This window comes from Sapajus apella, unplaced genomic scaffold (genome assembly GCF_009761245.1).
Source record: "Sapajus apella isolate SASKATOON/1434 unplaced genomic scaffold, GSC_monkey_1.0 scaffold81, whole genome shotgun sequence".
Taxonomy (NCBI): Eukaryota; Metazoa; Chordata; class Mammalia; order Primates; family Cebidae; genus Sapajus; species Sapajus apella.
The window spans coordinates 9,247,788-9,265,847 of NW_022437021.1; the positions used below are offsets into that span (position 1 = coordinate 9,247,788).

The following is an 18,060-nucleotide window of genomic DNA, read 5'->3' on the forward strand; positions in this document are numbered from 1 at the left end:
GTTGGATTAGGTGATGGATATGAGAGAAAGGGAATTTAAAGATGACTCCAAAATTTTTTACCTGCACAATGGAAAAAAATGGAGTTTTTTTTGTTTTGTTTTGTTTTTTTTTAAAGAGACATGGTCTCTCTTTGTAGATTAGGCTGGACTGCAGTGGTGTGATTATAGCTCACTATAACCTAGAACTCCTGGGCTCAAGCAATCCTCCCTTCTCAGCCTTCCTGGTAGCTAGGACCACAGGCATGCAACATCATGTCCAGCTAATTTTTAAATTTTTTATAGAGAGAGGGTCTCCCTATGCTACCCATCCTGGTCTTGAACTCCTGGGCTGAAACGATCCGCCTGCCTCCATCTCCCAAAGTGTTGAGATTACAGGTGTGAGCCACCATACCCAGTTGGAGTTGATCTTTATGAAATTAGAAAGCCTGCTAGAGAAGCAGTCTTGGGGGAGAAGGGAGAGTCGTGTGTGGGACATGTTAAGTTTGTGATGTCTGTATTAGACATCCATGTGTAGATGTCAAGAAGGCTGAACTTAGCTAACTTTAGTAAACCTTTTATATAACAGGTTTAGTAAACCTGTTTAGTAAAAACCTTAAAAAAGGTTTACTAAATAAACCTATTTAGTAAACCTTTTATATAACAGGTTTACTAAATAGGTTTATTATACTTCTCCATTCATTTTGGTCCTCAGAGCTCTATAGACTCCTACTCTGTAGGAGGAATATATGTGGGACAGTGAGCATTTGTCTTTGGAATAAAGGAACAGTAACCAGTGCAATGTGACATTGCACAATATGACACAGACCCTGTGATATGGGCTCATGTGCTTTGAGGAAAAATATCTCACATTCCATTTCATGTGGAAGACACAATCCTGGAGGGAACACAGTCTTTTGCAGCAGAATCCGGAACAGATGTAGTCAGGGCATTCTGTATTGCAATTTTTCTTCCTTCCTCTTAAATTCCTCTGATGTTATGACCTGCCTTAGGCCACAGTGAGTTCCTATATTTTTAAAATTGGTGGTCACTTTTTTCCCTTCACAGTGCTGTTTGTGAGACCCTTTGCCATATTCACTGTCTCTAATTGCCTCCTGGGGTCAACCTTCTGCTTTTCACTTGTTTCCTCAGAGATACTTCAAACTGGCACTTCCATGGCCCTGCCGGGTTGGCTACACTCACCTTGTGTGAGCCATTAAGTTTTCCAGAACTTAAAACAGTGGCTAAAAAGGAAAGCCCAGGGAATAGGAAATGAGCAGGTTGGCAAATATTGTCAACCTAGGAAAGCCCAATGTAGCTGTTGTCACAGACTGGCTGAGAGAGGACTTTGGATATACTTTACACTACTAGCTGACCTATTTTTGGCTGACAGATTTTGGTTCCTCCCCTCAACCCTACTCTTTATAATGAAAATTTCCTGGCTACTAATCTATACTCTTCCATTCATCTTAGTCCTCATATTTCTATAGACTCCTACACTGTAGGAATAGATGTAGGACAGTGAGTGTTAATCTTTAGGAAAAAGGAAGAGTAACCAGTGCAATGTCTGAAGTGCTAAATCAAATGAAGCCAAGGAGCTAAATCTCCTTGAAGCTTAAGGTCTTAGATCTTTTAGTTACTATTTTTGGTACATTAAAGAATTTGCCATCTTTCATCCATCTTATTTATTTCTGGGACCCTTGACTACTATCCAAAGCTGAACATTTATATGCCTGAAAGGTTATATAGCAGGGTAATTCCTCTGCCGTGAACTCAGGTGATATTCTAAGAGCTTCTCTCCTAAGCACATAAGCTAGTAGCTGTGGGATCTGACTAGCAGACCTTGACCTAGCGATGGATAAACAAATGCACTTATACATAGATATCCAGTGAAAGAGTGGACTAGGGATCTGGATCACTGACAGACCCTGATGAGGGTCCTGTAAATAGTTAGCAGCCATGGCCTTTACCAGCTGGCGCTGCGGACAAAAGCTTTGAGTCTGCATACTTGTGGATAATTAACATGGCCACTGTCCCTGGAGAGAGCAGTCTTACAAATGATTAAAGGCCAGGTTCTGAGGCCTAAAGCAAACACCATTTATGGGTAATAACATTGTTGACCCCCATGTAGAGAGCAGCCATGTGCCCGTGGATGTTCAAAGGTCAGTCTTAGGACCACATGAGTAAACAAGCTCTTTAAATAAACTCCCCTACATTCCTTTGTACTTACTCCTGCGTAATTGCTTCTGGGTAAGAACTGCTGCCTTCAGCTCATTCCTCCTTGAGGCTTTTGCAAAAGACTTCTGGCCTTCCAAGAAGGTTTGTATCCTTTTCTCTGTAATTTTTAATCTTATAATTTCTCCCACCACCCTGACTGAACCCCTCCAGGTAACTGCAGTGGGAAATGGGCTCTAAGTAGGACTTGTAGATACTGAGAACAGGAGCAGCCTATATCATCCCTGTGCCACAGACGTTCTCTAACTTATATCCTTTGACCTTCAAACTAAAGATGTGAAATGCAGAGAGCTGGCTTTGAAAACCACTCCAGTCTGATTTATGCCAAATTTGGCAAAACATCCCTTTAATATAAGCTCAATGATTACGTCAACTAAAAATACAGGTATTCTGTTGTTTATGATATGTCTTTCAGTGCTGGTGCAGCTCCATGGTATGGAGTTTAATGTATTTAAAGACTACTGATAGTTATAGCACTCTTTTCCTAAGTACTAGTCTGGTGTTTATATCAGGCAGGTGTTAAATGATTTTGGAGGGATTAATATAGGGAATTATAAAGGATTCTATTGTTACCAGAAAGAGGTCCTGAATCAGACCCCTAAAGAGGGTTCTTGGATCTTAAGCAAGAAAGAATCCAAGGCGAATCCACAGAGTAAAGTGAAAGGAAGTTCACGTGTATACCTATGTAACAAACATGCATGATATGCATATGTACCCCAGAACTTAAAGTATAATAAATTAATAAAAAATTTAGAAAAAAAGAAAGTGAAGGAATAAAGAATGGCTACTCCATAGGCAGAGCAGCAGCATGGGACACTCAGCTGTTTATACGTATTGTTACTTCTTGATTACATGTTAAACAAGGGGTGGATTATTCATGAGTTTCCAAGGAAAGGCGTAGGCCCTTTACAGAACTGAGGATTCTTCCCCTTTTTAGGCCATAGAGAGTAACCTCCTGACATTGCCATGGCATTTGTAAACTGTCATGGCATTGGTGCGAGTGTCTTTGAGCATGTTAATGCATGATAATTAGCATAAAATGAGCAGTGAGAACAACCAGCGGTCACTTTCATCACCATCTTGGTTTTGGTAGGATTCGGCTGACTTCTTTACCACAATTATCAGCAAGATCTTTGTGACCTGTATCTTATGCTGACCTCCTATCACATCCTGTGACTTAGAATGCCTAATCTCCTGGGATTGTAGCCCAGTAGATCTCAGCCTTATTTTATCCAGCTTATTCAAGATGGAGTTGCTCTGGTTTGAATGCCTCTGACACTATCACAGAATTCAGAGCAGAGAGAAGCTTTGGTTATTAGTCAATGTACCAGCTTATATTAGAAGTTGGGAGAATCCAAAGTCACAGAGATGACATTGACCATCTCCATCCTAGACTGTACTCCGTTATAGTCTTTACCTGACACCAGCCTCATTTGGGCAGAAGAAACTTTAGAGATGGAAAAGAACATGGGCCATTTCCAGAAAAAAGCAGGTGTGGGTTGGCTTGAGGGCACAGAATATTTCCGGGATAGAGGACATATGGTGGACTGAATTATAGAGCGATGGACTAAACTGACTTTGTAGCTTGACTTTTGGTTTCAGAGTTGGAAATCTGGTTTAGAGTTGGATATTATACAGTGGTGGATTAAACTCACTCTGTAGTTTGACTTCTGGTTTTAGATCTGGAAATTAGTGCACACTAGTGAAAGTCATGCTTCAGACTCCCTCTGGAATTCAAGCAGAAGATGACGATGCCTGCTTACTACCTTAAATTCCAAAATTTGCAGCTCTGTATTTTTTCCAAATTAAACATACTATTTCAAACAGACCTAGATATATTTGAATATTATTGACAAATATTAATCTTAAATTATAAGTAATTATATACCTAATATTGGAAAGTTCTATCATTCCCAGCTTGTCAGACTCCTTTATCTCGCTGATTTGTAGAGGTTGCTTTAGTAGTGTTGCTGTGATTAACGAAGATTTTCTTGGTATTTAAAGATGAGAAGAGATGGGAATATGTAATTGAACTGTAAATTCTACTTTCAGCATTCTGAAATCATGGAAATTATTACTGTAGAAACTCAATAAACTTATCGGTAAACCTTTAGTTTTATTTCAGAACTGAGAAAATAATGAATATCGTCTCATGAAGGTGTGTTTTTAGAAAATAGAAGCACAAATTGTGAAGATAATAGTTTTTAAAGTTTCTCTAATTTGTTTTGTTTGCTTTGCAGGCTATAGGTTCCAGGCTTGCTGTAATTACCCAGAATATAGCAAATCTTGGGACAGGAATAATTATATCCTTCATCTATGGCTGGCAACTAACACTGTTTCTCTTGGCAATTGTACCCATCATTGCAATAGCAGGAGTGGTTGAAATGAAGATGTTGTCTGGACATGCCCTGAAAGATAAGAAAGAACTAGAAGGTGCTGGGAAGGTGAGTCAAACCGAATATGATTGATTACTCAAATAGAGTAAAATATTCTGATCAGTATTGTTTTGTTATTCCCTGCTGCCTACTATGCTCTAAGAATGTGTTTATAACCATTCCTCAAAGCAATTTTTATGCTTATTCAGTAAATTAGAAACTTATACTAAGTAGGAAAGCCAGTTCTTGGACTCAAAGGCTGATAATTAACTTTAACATATTTTTTTCAGTTTCAGACTATTGTCTTCACATTGTTCTTTCCTCCTTACTTTTCTCCTTCCCTTAGTTACTTTCTTCTCTCTTTTCTCTAACTTTCCCTCTCTCTCTCTCTCTTTCCTTCCTTTCCTCCCTCTTTCCTTCCTCCCTCCCTCTCTCCCTCCCTTCCTCCCTCCCTCCCTCCCTCCCTTCCTCCCTCCCTCTCTCCCTCCCTTTCTCCCTCCCTCTCTCCCTCCCTTTCTTCCTCCCTCTCTTCCTTCCTTCCTTCCTTCTTCCCTCCCTCTCTTTCCCTCCCTTCCTCCCTCCTTTCCTCCCTCCTTCCTTTCTTCTTTACTATTTTCTTTTCTTTCAATCTTAAATCCATTCTTTTATTGAGGAAAGTAAGCCCATTTTATTTGTACATGTGATGGGGGAGATTAAATATGGAAAAACCCTAGGGATATTTATTATATCTGGTTTAAATTACTACTACTCTTTCTTTTTGATCATGCTCCTCCCTTCATTCCTATTTCTGTTACCTTTACTCTTTTTTACTTCTTTTTTTTCTTGCATGGTTATCTTTTTTTTTTTTCTTCTTCATTATTTAACAAACGGTTTTGTGTCATTTACTGTATTTCCTGGCAAATGTCTTACTCCTTTTAGCAACTATATGAGATAGATTCTATTATCTCATCTTTAAGGTGGGGCTGAGGCACAGGCAGCTAATGCCTCTGGACTTTAGAGCTGATAGGTCTTGGAGCCAGGATTCAAACTCAGACAGTTGTGCTCCAAAGTTGTGCCTCTTTCTGTTATAAAATGAAGAGTTCCTCTGATGGCAGAATGCAGTCTGATATCACATCATCTGTATCATAGTGGAAATGAGAGGTTGGAGTAGGGCTGACTGCCAGAACTAACATTCAGGACAGGAATGTATGTGTGGTGAACCTTCTGAGGTTCCCAGGAGTTATTGCAGGGTCTCAGCACAGGTCAGAGTGGCTCTGGTTGTCAGTAGGCCCAGGTACCTCACCAAGTGAATGATGAAGAAGGCCCCAGATGTTAGTCATTGCCACTAAAACTTTGTCCTTTACCTCTCTGCTATCTCTTCAGATTCTTTATTCCGTTTGGGGCGGGTGGGGGTCCTTCTGGAAAATCCTTTGGCCCAACTTTATTGCCTCCCCAACCAATGTCTGTAGGGGACAGACCTCATGCAAGACATCCTATCAGGCTCCCAGAGGCCCATTTCTGGAGGTAGAGCAGCATGGTGCTGACCCACAGGGGTCTGTTGTGGTCTGGCTCAAATAACATTGGCCCCTGCCAGGGAATACATTCTATGCCAGTGACTTCCTTGAATTCCACTCTATGCCATTCTTCCATTCTATGCCAATGACTGTACTCTGGGGGTCTCCCCCATAGTGTTGACTCTTCCCCTGAAACGATGGAAAAATCTAGCATAAAACGTAAAAAAAGAGAAAGCATTCTAGTAAATAGTGTCATTATGTAATGAGGTATTTGAAATGTCCCAGAAGGGAGTCTTAGATTGCTTTTAGGAAGAAGATGATCCAACTTGATCTAAACTAATTCATGCAATGAACTACACGTTAGCGCCTTTGAAAATGCATAAGATTTAAGACTCTTGGAGTCCTGTCAGAGGGGCCAAAGGAAGGGAGCAGATGGAAATGATATGTGTGGATATGGCAGATTTTCTGAGAAAAGGTCAGGGATGTGCTACATGTTCTAATGCAGGGGTGGCTCATGAGAGGGACAGAAGTAGGTAGGGAAAGTAGTGGAGCTGCACCAACCAGTCCACATAATATTGAAAATCAGCTTCCACCTGATCACAATTCTCAAGCTACTGTTTAGTGCTTCTTATATAACAAGTATCATACTTAGAGCTCTTAATACATGATATCATTTAATGGTCTCAATAACCCTGTTGAATTATCCCTGTTGGACAGATAATGAAACCCGAGATTCAGAGAGATCAAGTAACTTGCCCAGTGTCACACAGCAACGACCTCCTAACCAACCTCCCTGCTTCTAACTCCTTCCATTCTTGTCCAACTATATTCTACATTCTTATGTAAGTCATTCTGATCTCTCATAAATAAAAATCTGATAATGCCAACCCCTACTTAAAATTCCCAAATGGCTTCTGATCATACTTGGAACAAAATCTAATCTTTTATCACGGCTTATCAAACACTGCATGATCTAAACCCTGAAATCCTTTACGGCCTTATCCGGCGTCACAGTCTCTTATGTCTGTGTGCTCTGGCCCAATGGGCATTCTTGCAATTCCTGGAACACTCTAAGCTGATTGCCTTTGATCTTCTCTTGGCTGACTTTATCTTATTCATATCTTAAAATTATTACCTCTTTAGAGAGGCTATTCCTGACACCTGAATTAATTCATGATACTTCTTAGCCCTTTATGTTTCTTTCTTATTTCTTTGTTTATTGGTTAATGGTGTATCATTTGTTTGATTAATAGTGTACGTGACATTAGAGCCCCCTCTTATTCTGACAATGTGATGTCAAAATCTGCTTATAACCTCTACCCTGCCATTGATCTGTGCCCTGTAGTTTTTCAGCACATTATTGTGGACTAGTGAGCATTTCTATAAAATACAGGTGACCCTTGAACAGCATGGGTTTGAACTGAGTGGGTCCACTTATATGTAGGTTTTTTTCAATAAACGGATTGGATAATTTTTTGAAGATTTGCAACAATTTGAAGAAACTCACAAGCCATGTAGCCTAGAAATACCCCCCCCAAAATAAGAAAAAGTTAAGTGTGTTATAAATGCAAAAAATATATGTAGACACTAGTGTTATCATTTACTACCATAAGATATACGCAAATCTATTATTAAAAAGTTAAAAGTGATCAAATCTTACGCATACAAACACTTACAGACCATACATGGCACCATTCACAGTCAAGACACATGCCAACAAATGTAAAGATACAGTGTGATATGTTTTGGCTCTGTGTCCTCATTCAGATCTCACCTTGAATTGTAATAATCCCCATGTGTCATGGAAGGGACCCAGTGGGAGGTAACTGAATCATGGGGATGGGTTTTTCCCATACTGTTCTCATGATGGTGAATATGTCTTGTGAGAGCTGATGGTTTTATAAAGGAGAGTTCCCCTGCACATGCTCTTTTGTCTGCTACCATGTAAGACGTGCCCCTGCTCTTCCTTCATCTTCCACCATGATTGTGAGGCCTCCCAGTGATGTGGAACTATGAGTTCATTAAACCTCTTTCCTTTATAAATTACCCAGTCTCGGGTATGTCTTTATTAGCAGCATGAGAACAGACTAATACATAGTATTAAATCACGAAATAAAACCATAGTATGTACTGTACTATGCCAGTAATTTTGTAGCCACCTCCTGTTGCTATTGCAGTGAGATCAAGTGTTGTATCTACTTAAAGTGCAGTGACATTAATCATCTCAGCAGGAGCAATTGATCTCTCCAGAAAATTAAATATTGCAGTAAAAAGTGATCTCTCATGGTTCTTGCATATTTTAAAAATCATGTTTAGTGCAACACCATAAACATTAAATAACATCAAGGAACCCATATGAAGTGCCACTAGTGAGTGATGCTGCAAGTGCTCCCAACAAGCAGAGAAAAGTCATGACGTTACAGGAAAAAGTTGAACTGTTTGATATGTACCATAGATGTGAGGTCTGCAGCTGCAGTTAGTTGCCTGCCATTTCAAGTTAAATGAATCTAGCATAAGAACCATTGTTTAAAAAAAATTGTAAAAGCCATCACTGCAGCTACAACAGCAGGTGCAAAAACCTTGCACTTTTTGTACAGTACCCTTATCTGATGTTGACGATGCAGCTTTTACATGGGTACCGGATTGCTGTAAGAAAGGCATACCTTTAGACTCTAATATGATTAGAGGAAAAGCAAAGTCAACTCAAATTAAAAGGAAGATGAAGGATCTAGAACTGGATAATTTAATGCCAGCAAAGGATGGTTTGATAATTTTAGAAGAGATTTGGCTTTAAGAAATGTCGAGATAGCGGGAGAAGCAGCTTCTGCCAATGAAGAGGCAGCAGAAATGTTCCTAAATGCGGTTTTAAAAAAAATTATTGAGAGGAAGGGATATCTGCCTGAACAGTGCCCTATTTTAGAAAAAAAAAATACCACAAAGGACATTTATTAATAAGGAAGAGAAGCAAGTCCAAGGATTTATGTCAGAAAGTGATAGGCTAACTCTACTGTTTTGTATAAATGCATTTGGGTTTATGATGAGTCCATATCTGTAGATATACCCTTATTTGTAAAGCTGCTCATCCCTGATCTTTGAAGGGAAAAGAGGAAAAGATAAACCTCAGCTGCCAGTCTTTTGGTTGTACAACAAGAAGGTGTGGGACAATGAGAATACTTTTTCTGGATTGATTACATTGATGCTTTGTCCTTTAAGTCAGGATGTACCTAGACAGTAAGGGACTGCCTTTTAAAGTTCTTTTGATATTAGACAATGCTCCTGGCCACCCAGAACTCATGAATTTAACATTAATACATTTAACATCAAAGGTATTGAAGTGGCCTGCTTGTCTCCCAACCATGTCTCTAATTCAGGCTTTAGATGAGGGGGGTTATAAGAACTGTTTTTTTTTTTTAAATAAATTTTTTTGTAGACATGAGGTCTCACTATGTTACCCAGGCTGGTCTCAAACTTCTGAGCTCAAGCAATCCTCCCGCCTTGGCCTCCCAAAGTACTCAGATTACAGGTGTGAGTCACTGTGCCTGGCCACTCATAAGGATTTTTAAGGCCATCACAAAGCACATAGTACTCTATGGAAAGGATTGTCAATGCTGTGGTAGAAAACCACCATAGAGAAGAACATCATGCAAGTCTGTAATCCTAAAACAAGAAATTTCTGCTGAAGAAAACTGTGTCCAGATGTACATGATTTCACAGGATTTATGACAGAGCCAATCAAGAAAATCACAAAAGAGATAGGAGATATGAAAAAAAGGTGATGAGTGAAGGGTTTCAAGGCATATATTTTGGAGAAATTCAAGAGCGAATAAACATCACACCAGAGGAATTAACAGAAGATGACTTGATAAAGATGAGTGTTTCCAAACCAGTACGAAACAATGAGGAAGAAGATACAGGAAAAGCACTGCCAGAAATGAAACTGACTTTACTTAATCTGGCAAAAGGGTTTCAATTATTCGGACTACTTTAAACTTCTTTTATGATATGGACCCTTCTGTGATATAGGACTGAAACTGAAGCAAACAGTGGAGGAAGGATTGGTACCATATTGAAACGTTTTTAGAGAAGTGAAAAAGCAAAACAATCAGAGACCGCAATGCATGTCAGTTACATCAGGTGTGCCTGCCTCTCCTGCCTCCCCTTCTACCACCTCCACCTCCTTAGCTCTGCCATCCTGAGACAGCAAAACAACCCCTCCTCTTCCTTCTTTTCCTTAGCCTATTCAGTATAAAGACAGTGATGATTAAAGACCTTTACAATGATCCACTTCCACTTAATGAATAGTAAATATATTTTCTCTTCTTCGTGATTTTCTTAATGACATTTTCTTTCCTCTAGCTTACTTTATTGTAAGAATACAAATATATATTACATGTAACGTATAAAATACATGTTAATCGACTGTTTAGGCTGTTGGTAAGACTTCTGGTTGACAGTAGGCTGTTAGTAGCTAAGTTTTTGGGGAGTCAAAAGTTATAGGTGGATTTTCAACTCCAAGAGGGGTCAGTCTCCCTAACCCCATGTTGTTCAAGGGTCCATTGTAGATGCTCTTTTCCTTTTCATAAATAAAAGTGATAGACAAGTTTATTTGAGGGTAGGAAGAGTAATGTGAAGAGTCTTTTTTTTTTTCTTTCTACAAACATACATTTTTATTTCTTTAAAACTATTTAGTACATGACAGTTTCCAAGGGAAACTCAATGCTATTTGTTCTTAAATTAGAAGTTCTCTCTCCTCATGGTAATTATTGAGTCTCCGTTTAGAACTCTTGGAATAAACGAAGCTGTGAGCATGAGGGGTGCTAATTAAGCCTTTTCCTAATTGCTTCAATGTGCGTCAAGATGAAGACAGTCCTGAAGTTATTATACTGTTTTACTCACCATGCAAGCTGTGTGACTCCAACTCCCATTTTTATTGGGCTGTATACACACTAAAAAGCAATGATATTTACAAACCAATCCCAAACAAGACACTCCTGCCTTAGAAAATGGTACACAGAAAATATTTCTTAAAACCATTACACTGAAATATACAGTAAAATTTGTTTTTCAGTAGACATTGTTATAGTCTGTTGAATTTTCTTATTAATCTGGAAAACCTATCTGTTTGAATTCTGATATTTAGTAATATTTATAATATGTCTGACAAAAGGACTGTCTTTGGGAATTTGAAGGTGAATTTTTTTTCTCATCTTCTGCTTTCTACACTTTTATGGTTGTCTAAAATGACTATATATTATTTTTATAATGTGTAAAAGAAGTTTATAAAATGTTTTAACATATATTAAATCTGGACATTTTCCTAACTTTCTAAGTAGCTTTTGGTAAACTTAATTCAATATCCTTTTCCTGTCAGTGCAAAAATAATATTTTAAACTTTATTTTTAAATAAGTTTTTGTTTCTAAGAATGCTGCTAATTTTGTTTACTTCTAATAGCTTTTGATATTAGTCTTCAAAACTGACTTAATATCTTATGAAATGCTTGCTGTTAGCTTTGAAGTTAGGTAATTTATGCAGGATTCAGTGAGGAATAGTGGAATTTCACATTTATTATTTAAAATCTGTAAAACACTCTAAATTAAATGTGTCTTTATTGGAATCTGTTCTCACCAGTGTAGAGTCCAGAGAGAAGAAGAACATCTTAAACAATGGAGAGTCATTTCTCCTTGTGACTTATGATTCTGGAAAATATTTCTCTTAGAATCATAGTATTAAAGGGGACTTTAGAGACCTTATAGTCCATCCTCCTCATTTTGCAAATGAGGAAAATGAGACAGCATGGTGGCTCAAGGCTGTGTGGTTGATATAGATTGAAATCTCATCTTGTACACTGGTGTTATTTGCATTTTCAACATCCCTTTATTCAGACTCTAGAGGTGGTGAAGGATGTATGTTTCCTAATCAAATTGTTTCGTTAGAAGTAACATTCAATTACAACATAATTAAATGATGGAAACTTTCCTTTTAAGATGGAGCATCACTCTATCGCTCAAGCTGGAGTGCAGTAGTGCCATCTTGGCTCACTGCAATTTTTGTGTCCCAGGTTCAGGTGCTTCTCTTGCTCTGTCTCCCAAGTAGCCTGGGATTAAGGGATATGCCACCACACCCAGCTAATTTTTGTATTTTTAGTAGAGATGGGGTTTCACTATGTTGGCCATGGCTGGTCTTGAACTCCTTACCTCAGGTGATCCACCTGCCTCCACCTCCCAAAGTGCTGGGATTACAGGCATGAGCCACCACACCCAGTCCAAAACTTTCTGGAAAACAAATTAATAGTATGTGCCACATTCCTTAAAAAATTTAAAAAGTTAATTCAAGCCAGTTGTGGTACCACATGCCTGTAATCATAGCTACTGAGTAGACTGAGGTAGGAGGATTGCTTGCCCAGGTGTTTGAGGCTGCATTGAGCTATGGTTATTAAACCTGTGAATAGCCACTGTACTCCAGCCTGGGCAATGGTGCAAGACCCCATCTCTAAAACAAAAAAAGTTTTTTTTTTTTGACCTATTAATTTCTCCTTAGGAAATTTTACTGATAAACCAGTTCAATATGGACAAATGTTTAGGTATAAAGATGTTTGTCTTAGCATTATTTTTAATAAGAAAGGAATACTTAATTGCTTGTGATATTAAAGGACTCCTTATGCATCTCATTATTTAATGAGCATGGAAAATGCTTTTGATATTAAGGTAAAAAATGATGATATAGAGCTAAATATAGAGTTTCATCACAATCTCATTAAATATATTTATGCACTTAGGAAAAACACAATATGCAAATGTGGAAAATATACTTTTTTTTTTAAAAAAGACACATTTATTCAGTGTCATGATCAGACTATTACATTTAGCAATCAACAGCATGGGTGCAAAAAAAATCTACATTAAAACCCTTCGTTGGAATGCTTTACACTTTCCATGAAACAGAAACTAAAATAACCTGTTATACAATTAGTCACAAATACAGTCCTCGAGTTTTTTGCCCATACACATGAGTATCTGTCTAAATCATGTCTTCTTTGTAGCAGCTAGGCCCTGCTGCCACTGTACTTGGCTGAGTTCACAAATCTATTGTAAACTGTGGCTTCCCTGTCACTTCTCTGGCTCTCCTCTCCTGCTAAGCTTTGTTTCTTGGCAGTAATTTAAAATCTTCTGCCACTGCCATAGCTACTGCTGCTACTGGAACTGCCATAGCCACCTTGGTTTTGTGGTTTGGCAAAGTATTGTCCTCCACTACCATAGGGGTCAGAGCTTCTGCCTCCAAAATTTCCTCCCTTTGTGGGTCCGGAATTTGAAGGCTGATTGTTATAATTGCTAAAATCATTGTAGCTTCCACCACCTCCAAAACTGCTTCCATCATTACCAAATTCATTATAGCCATCCCCACTGCTACCATATTCACCACTGCCATGGCTGCCACCAAAGCCACCACGACCACTGAAGTTTTCTCCATGACCAAAGTTGTCATTCCCACCAAATCACCTCCACGACCACCACCAAAGTTTCCAGAACCACTTTGACCTCTTTGGCTGGATGAAGCATTAGCCAGCTCTTGCTTTGACAGAGCTTTCCTAACTTCACAGTTGTGGCCATTCACAGTACGGTATTTCTGAATGACAGTCTTATCCACGGAGTCACAGTTGTCAAAAGTTACAAAAGTAAAGCCTCTTTTCTTGCCATTGCCTTGCTCAGTCATGATTTCAGTCACTTCAATTTTTCCATACTGTTCAAAATAATCTCTTAGGTGATGTTCTTCAGTGTCTTCTTTAATGCCACCAACGAATATCTGTTTCACAGTTAAGTGGGCACGTGGTCTTTGAGAACCTTCTCTTGAGACAACTCTCTTTGGTTCCCCAACTCTTCCATCGACCTCGTGTCGTCTTGCATTCACAGCTGCATCCACCTCCTCTACAGTGGCATATGTGACAAACCCAAAGCCCCTGGAGCGCTTGGTGTTTGGATCTCTCATTACTACACAATCTGTGAGCCTTCTGCATTGCTCATAATGTCTCCTCAGGCTCTCATTGGTTGTTTCAAAGCTCAACCCTCCAGTGAAGAGCTTCCTCAGCAGTTTAGGCTCTTCAGGAGACTCTGACTTAGACATGATGGCAGGGGGAAGAGAGACTTTAATGACGCTTCCCCGGCGGCATCCATGGGCACAAAGGAGTAAGCCGATGAATGTATCTAAAGTATACTTTTTATTGCCTTCATTCTTTCAGTATTTTCCAGACATCCTTCAGTTGTCACAAATGGCAATGATAAAGAGCCAAATATAAACATCACATTTAAAAAATATGTGTAAAATAACTGTGAACTTAAAATGTGATCCTCATAGAAGATGAGCACTGCAATATATGTGAAGTACTGTGAATTCTAAGGTTAATTTTGTGAAGGCATGTAAAGCTACGTGGCTTTAAGCAGTGCCTTAATCCGTTTAAGTCTTAGCTTCTCTTTCTGCAAAGGAGAAGTTTGAATTAGTCAATCTTCCTTTCAGATCCATAACTCAATTTGATAAATTACTTAGTATCCTTTTCTACAGAGAAAATGCTTATGCATAATAATAAATATGTAATCATAAAATTTTTATTAGTCTGTTTTATAGAATTCAAATTAGTTACCACTGTTTACTTCTGTGCCTCTTGGTAATTGCTGCCCTCTGTTACAGATTGCTACTGAAGCAATAGAAAACTTCCGAACTGTTGTTTCTTTGACCCAGGAGCAGAAGTTTGAACATATGTATGCACAGAATTTGCAGGTACCATACAGGTAATAACTGCTGAAGAGTGGAAGGGGCATGTGAAGAATTTTTAGTCGTCATGTTTGTTTTCAGAAGGATTACTTTAGCCCGAAGGTAGGGAGCAAGTGGAGAAAGTACTTGAAGGGAACCCATTGGGAAACAGTTGTAATTATGCAGGAGATAAATTACAACACCATGAACTAAGGCAGGGACATCTCTGAGGTAGAACCTGTAAGAATGGGTCACTGCTCAAGCCTGTAATCCCAGCACTTTGGGAGGCCAAGGTGGGCGGATCATGAGGTCAAGAGATGGAGACCATCCTGGCCAACATGGTGAAACCCCATCTCTACTAAAAATACAAAAAATTAGCTGGGCGTAGTTGTGCATGCCTATAGTCCCAGCTTCTCGGGAGGCTGAGGCAGGAGAATTGCTTGAACCCAGGAGGTAGAGGTTGCGGTGGGCCGAGGTCACGCCACTGCACTCCAGCCTGACACCTGGTGACAGAGTGAGACTCTGTCTTAAAAAAAAAAAAAAAAAAAAAGAATGGGTCACTGATGGGGAGGGAGGGAGACATGATGCTGAGAATAATTATCAGATGTCCAGTTAGGATATGACCCTATAATTTGCTGTAGTTGAAAATCAGTTATTTATGGAACATGAAATTTGAGGTACTTGTGGTACATGGAGAGGATGGCGGTTCCTGGGTTACCTTTCTGCTTTTAACCCCTTCTTCAGTGCAGACCTTCTTCCTTTAACACAGTCATCCCAGTGCGGAGTCTAATAAATGGTGTGAACATAAGCAAGTCCAACCTCTCTGAGTCTATTTCTTATAATAAAAGAAGAGAGCTGGACCTTATTGATGGGTTTTTAAGCTTTTTTTTTAAAAAAAAAAAAAAGATGGTAGAGCTTTTTTGTCTAAAAAAATTTTTATTTGAAATCCTGATACATGGCGAAGATAAAAGCAGAGATGATCTCGTAGCAGGAGGGATTGGAAGCCCAGGGCTGCCCACTCGCTAACCTGCTTCCACCGACACCTTCATATCACTGAGCTCCATGTCATGATTCTAGAATGTCAACCCCTTTGTAAAACCTTCTCTAGCTCCCCCAGAGAATTAAGTCCTTCTCCTTTCTTCCCATAACAGATCATTCATAAGATACCTCCATTGCGTAGTGATTCGACTCAACTCTTAGGTCTCCTAAAGCAAGAACATGCCTGTTTCCTCTGTGTCCCCCAGCATGGCCCCTGCAACTTGTAGGTGTTGGGTAAACATGTGCAGAATGAATATTTACATAGAGTACTTACATGTTGTATGTCCAAAAGTGGGAAGAAGGGAGAGAACTTTCACTTATTAATCCCTAACCAGCTCTTTACAGTCATTGAATTATTTTCTCTTTACATCGACACTTTGAGGTGTAGTTAATTTTACATTAACGATAAAGATTCTGAGTTTCAGAGGTTAGGCTGTTTCCCAAATTTGCACAGCTGGTAAGTGTAAAGTGAAGACCAAACTTAGTTCTTTGGAAACTAAACCCACCTTTGTCGGTCATGCCTCTGTACCCTACTGCCAACATGTCAAAAGTTAGATTTTAAGGACTGAGAAATGAAAGTGGAATGAGTTTTTAAATGTCTTTTTTTCAGAAACTCTTTGAAGAAAGCACAAATCTTTGGAATCACATTTTCCTTCACCCAGGCAATGATGTATTTTTCCTATGCTGCCTGTTTCCGGTTTGGTGCCTACTTGGTGGCACATAGGCTCATGAGCTTTGAGGATGTTCTGCTGTAAGTATTACACTATTATGTATAGTTAAACTCAAAAAATAAAACTGGGACGAACATGCTTCATGTCTAGATAGGAAACTCTACTGTGAAATTTCATGAAGAGATTCTGGTGATTCAGAAAGCGGCATTTTGCCTCTGAGTCTCCATGTGCCACCTCTGAAGCACTTCCTTTCATTTGGAAGAACAGTAACCTCTTTCCCCACTGCTGGCTCATGTATATCTGACCTTTCCAAATCTGTGACTGTTTGGAGTGATTTTATTCAGAGAGTTAGAGAAGGCCTTGGCATTTGAGAAGAAGCCTAACCCTGAGCAAGCAGTCTGACTGGCTCCCTTTAAAGGACTTTCTTATAGAGCAGGTAAAGTACAGATGGGTTGTACTAAGTTCTGCAAGCCCCAGGAGACTACAGGATAAGTTTACTTTTCCTTGATAAGAGAAGAGTTGGAAGGTAAGCGCCTTATGAATTTAGAAATGACAAAGGAAAAGTTATATTGGGATTTTTCTGCCACATTGTTCTGAATGTAGATAATCGTACCTTGGTCAGAGGAAGATAAGCCTGAAGCTAATTATACTAGGAAAGCACCCAAATATACAGTTTGGTGGTCAAAAGTGTGTGTAATCTTTCTGAGCTTCTAGATTTGGTGATGGGTAAGGTTCTGCCTCTTGATAACGTAACATAATTAGTATCAATACAGCTTTACATTTAAACCAGAATCATATAAGCCTGGCAGTGTAATGTGTTAGTATAGTATTTCTGTCCTTTTTAGACATTGAGTTGTTCATGCATTACAGTTTGCTCAGGATTACCCCAAAAAAGACATCTAAATTTCCATTAAAGATGTATGTTGGACAAATGATATGCAGGTGCTATTGGTGATTATGACCTAGAGATCAAAACCAAGCATCACTGGCATTAGGGCTTTGATTAGATAATTATTTGATATATTGTTTTACTCCAAAAACTTGAATGGTGAAAGTTGCTGACATTGGGGCATTTCGGTTTGCAAAGTCAATATTCCAAGTTAAGGAAAAGGAAGAACTGTCTGAAGAGCAGTGCATTAGAAAAAGGTCCCATAGGTTTAAATGATCACAAGGCCGAGATTAACCATCAGTGTATTTTATTTAGTGCTAGTTAAACAAACAAAAAATCCCCAAAAACTAATGACAACATCTGCTACATAAACATAGGCATAGAGTCCAGAGGAAAGAAAGTAAAGGATTCCCTGTATTCTGGAAGGGTTCCCAAGTATTATGTAGATTCCAGGCTTGCTGCTTAAAAAAACATATTAATAAATGTGTCTAGAGAAGGGCATGAAAGGAGTTATCAAAGAAACAAAGAAGTTTTTGCAATATTTCAAGACTTGTAGGCCTGTCTTATGTAAAAGGAGATACATTTTTTCTTCAGTTTGAAAAAGAACTTTTAAACAATAGACAGTCAAACATGCTACTTC

General features: G+C 38.9%; 1 protein-coding gene and 1 pseudogene across 1 annotated transcript in view; one reads left to right on the plus strand and one right to left on the minus strand.

Annotated features, from left to right (window-relative positions):
• ABCB1 (ATP binding cassette subfamily B member 1) overlaps positions 1-18,060 on the plus strand; it is a 105,746-nt gene that overhangs the window by 73,198 nt on the left and 14,488 nt on the right. Inside the window, exons 22-24 of the mRNA XM_032253036.1 lie at positions 4,452-4,655; positions 14,760-14,860; positions 16,471-16,611. Of these exons, the coding sequence (XP_032108927.1) occupies positions 4,452-4,655; positions 14,760-14,860; positions 16,471-16,611 (446 nt within the window). The remainder of the gene's footprint in view (positions 1-4,451; positions 4,656-14,759; positions 14,861-16,470; positions 16,612-18,060) is intronic.
• Positions 13,234-14,231, minus strand: LOC116533318 (annotated as a pseudogene).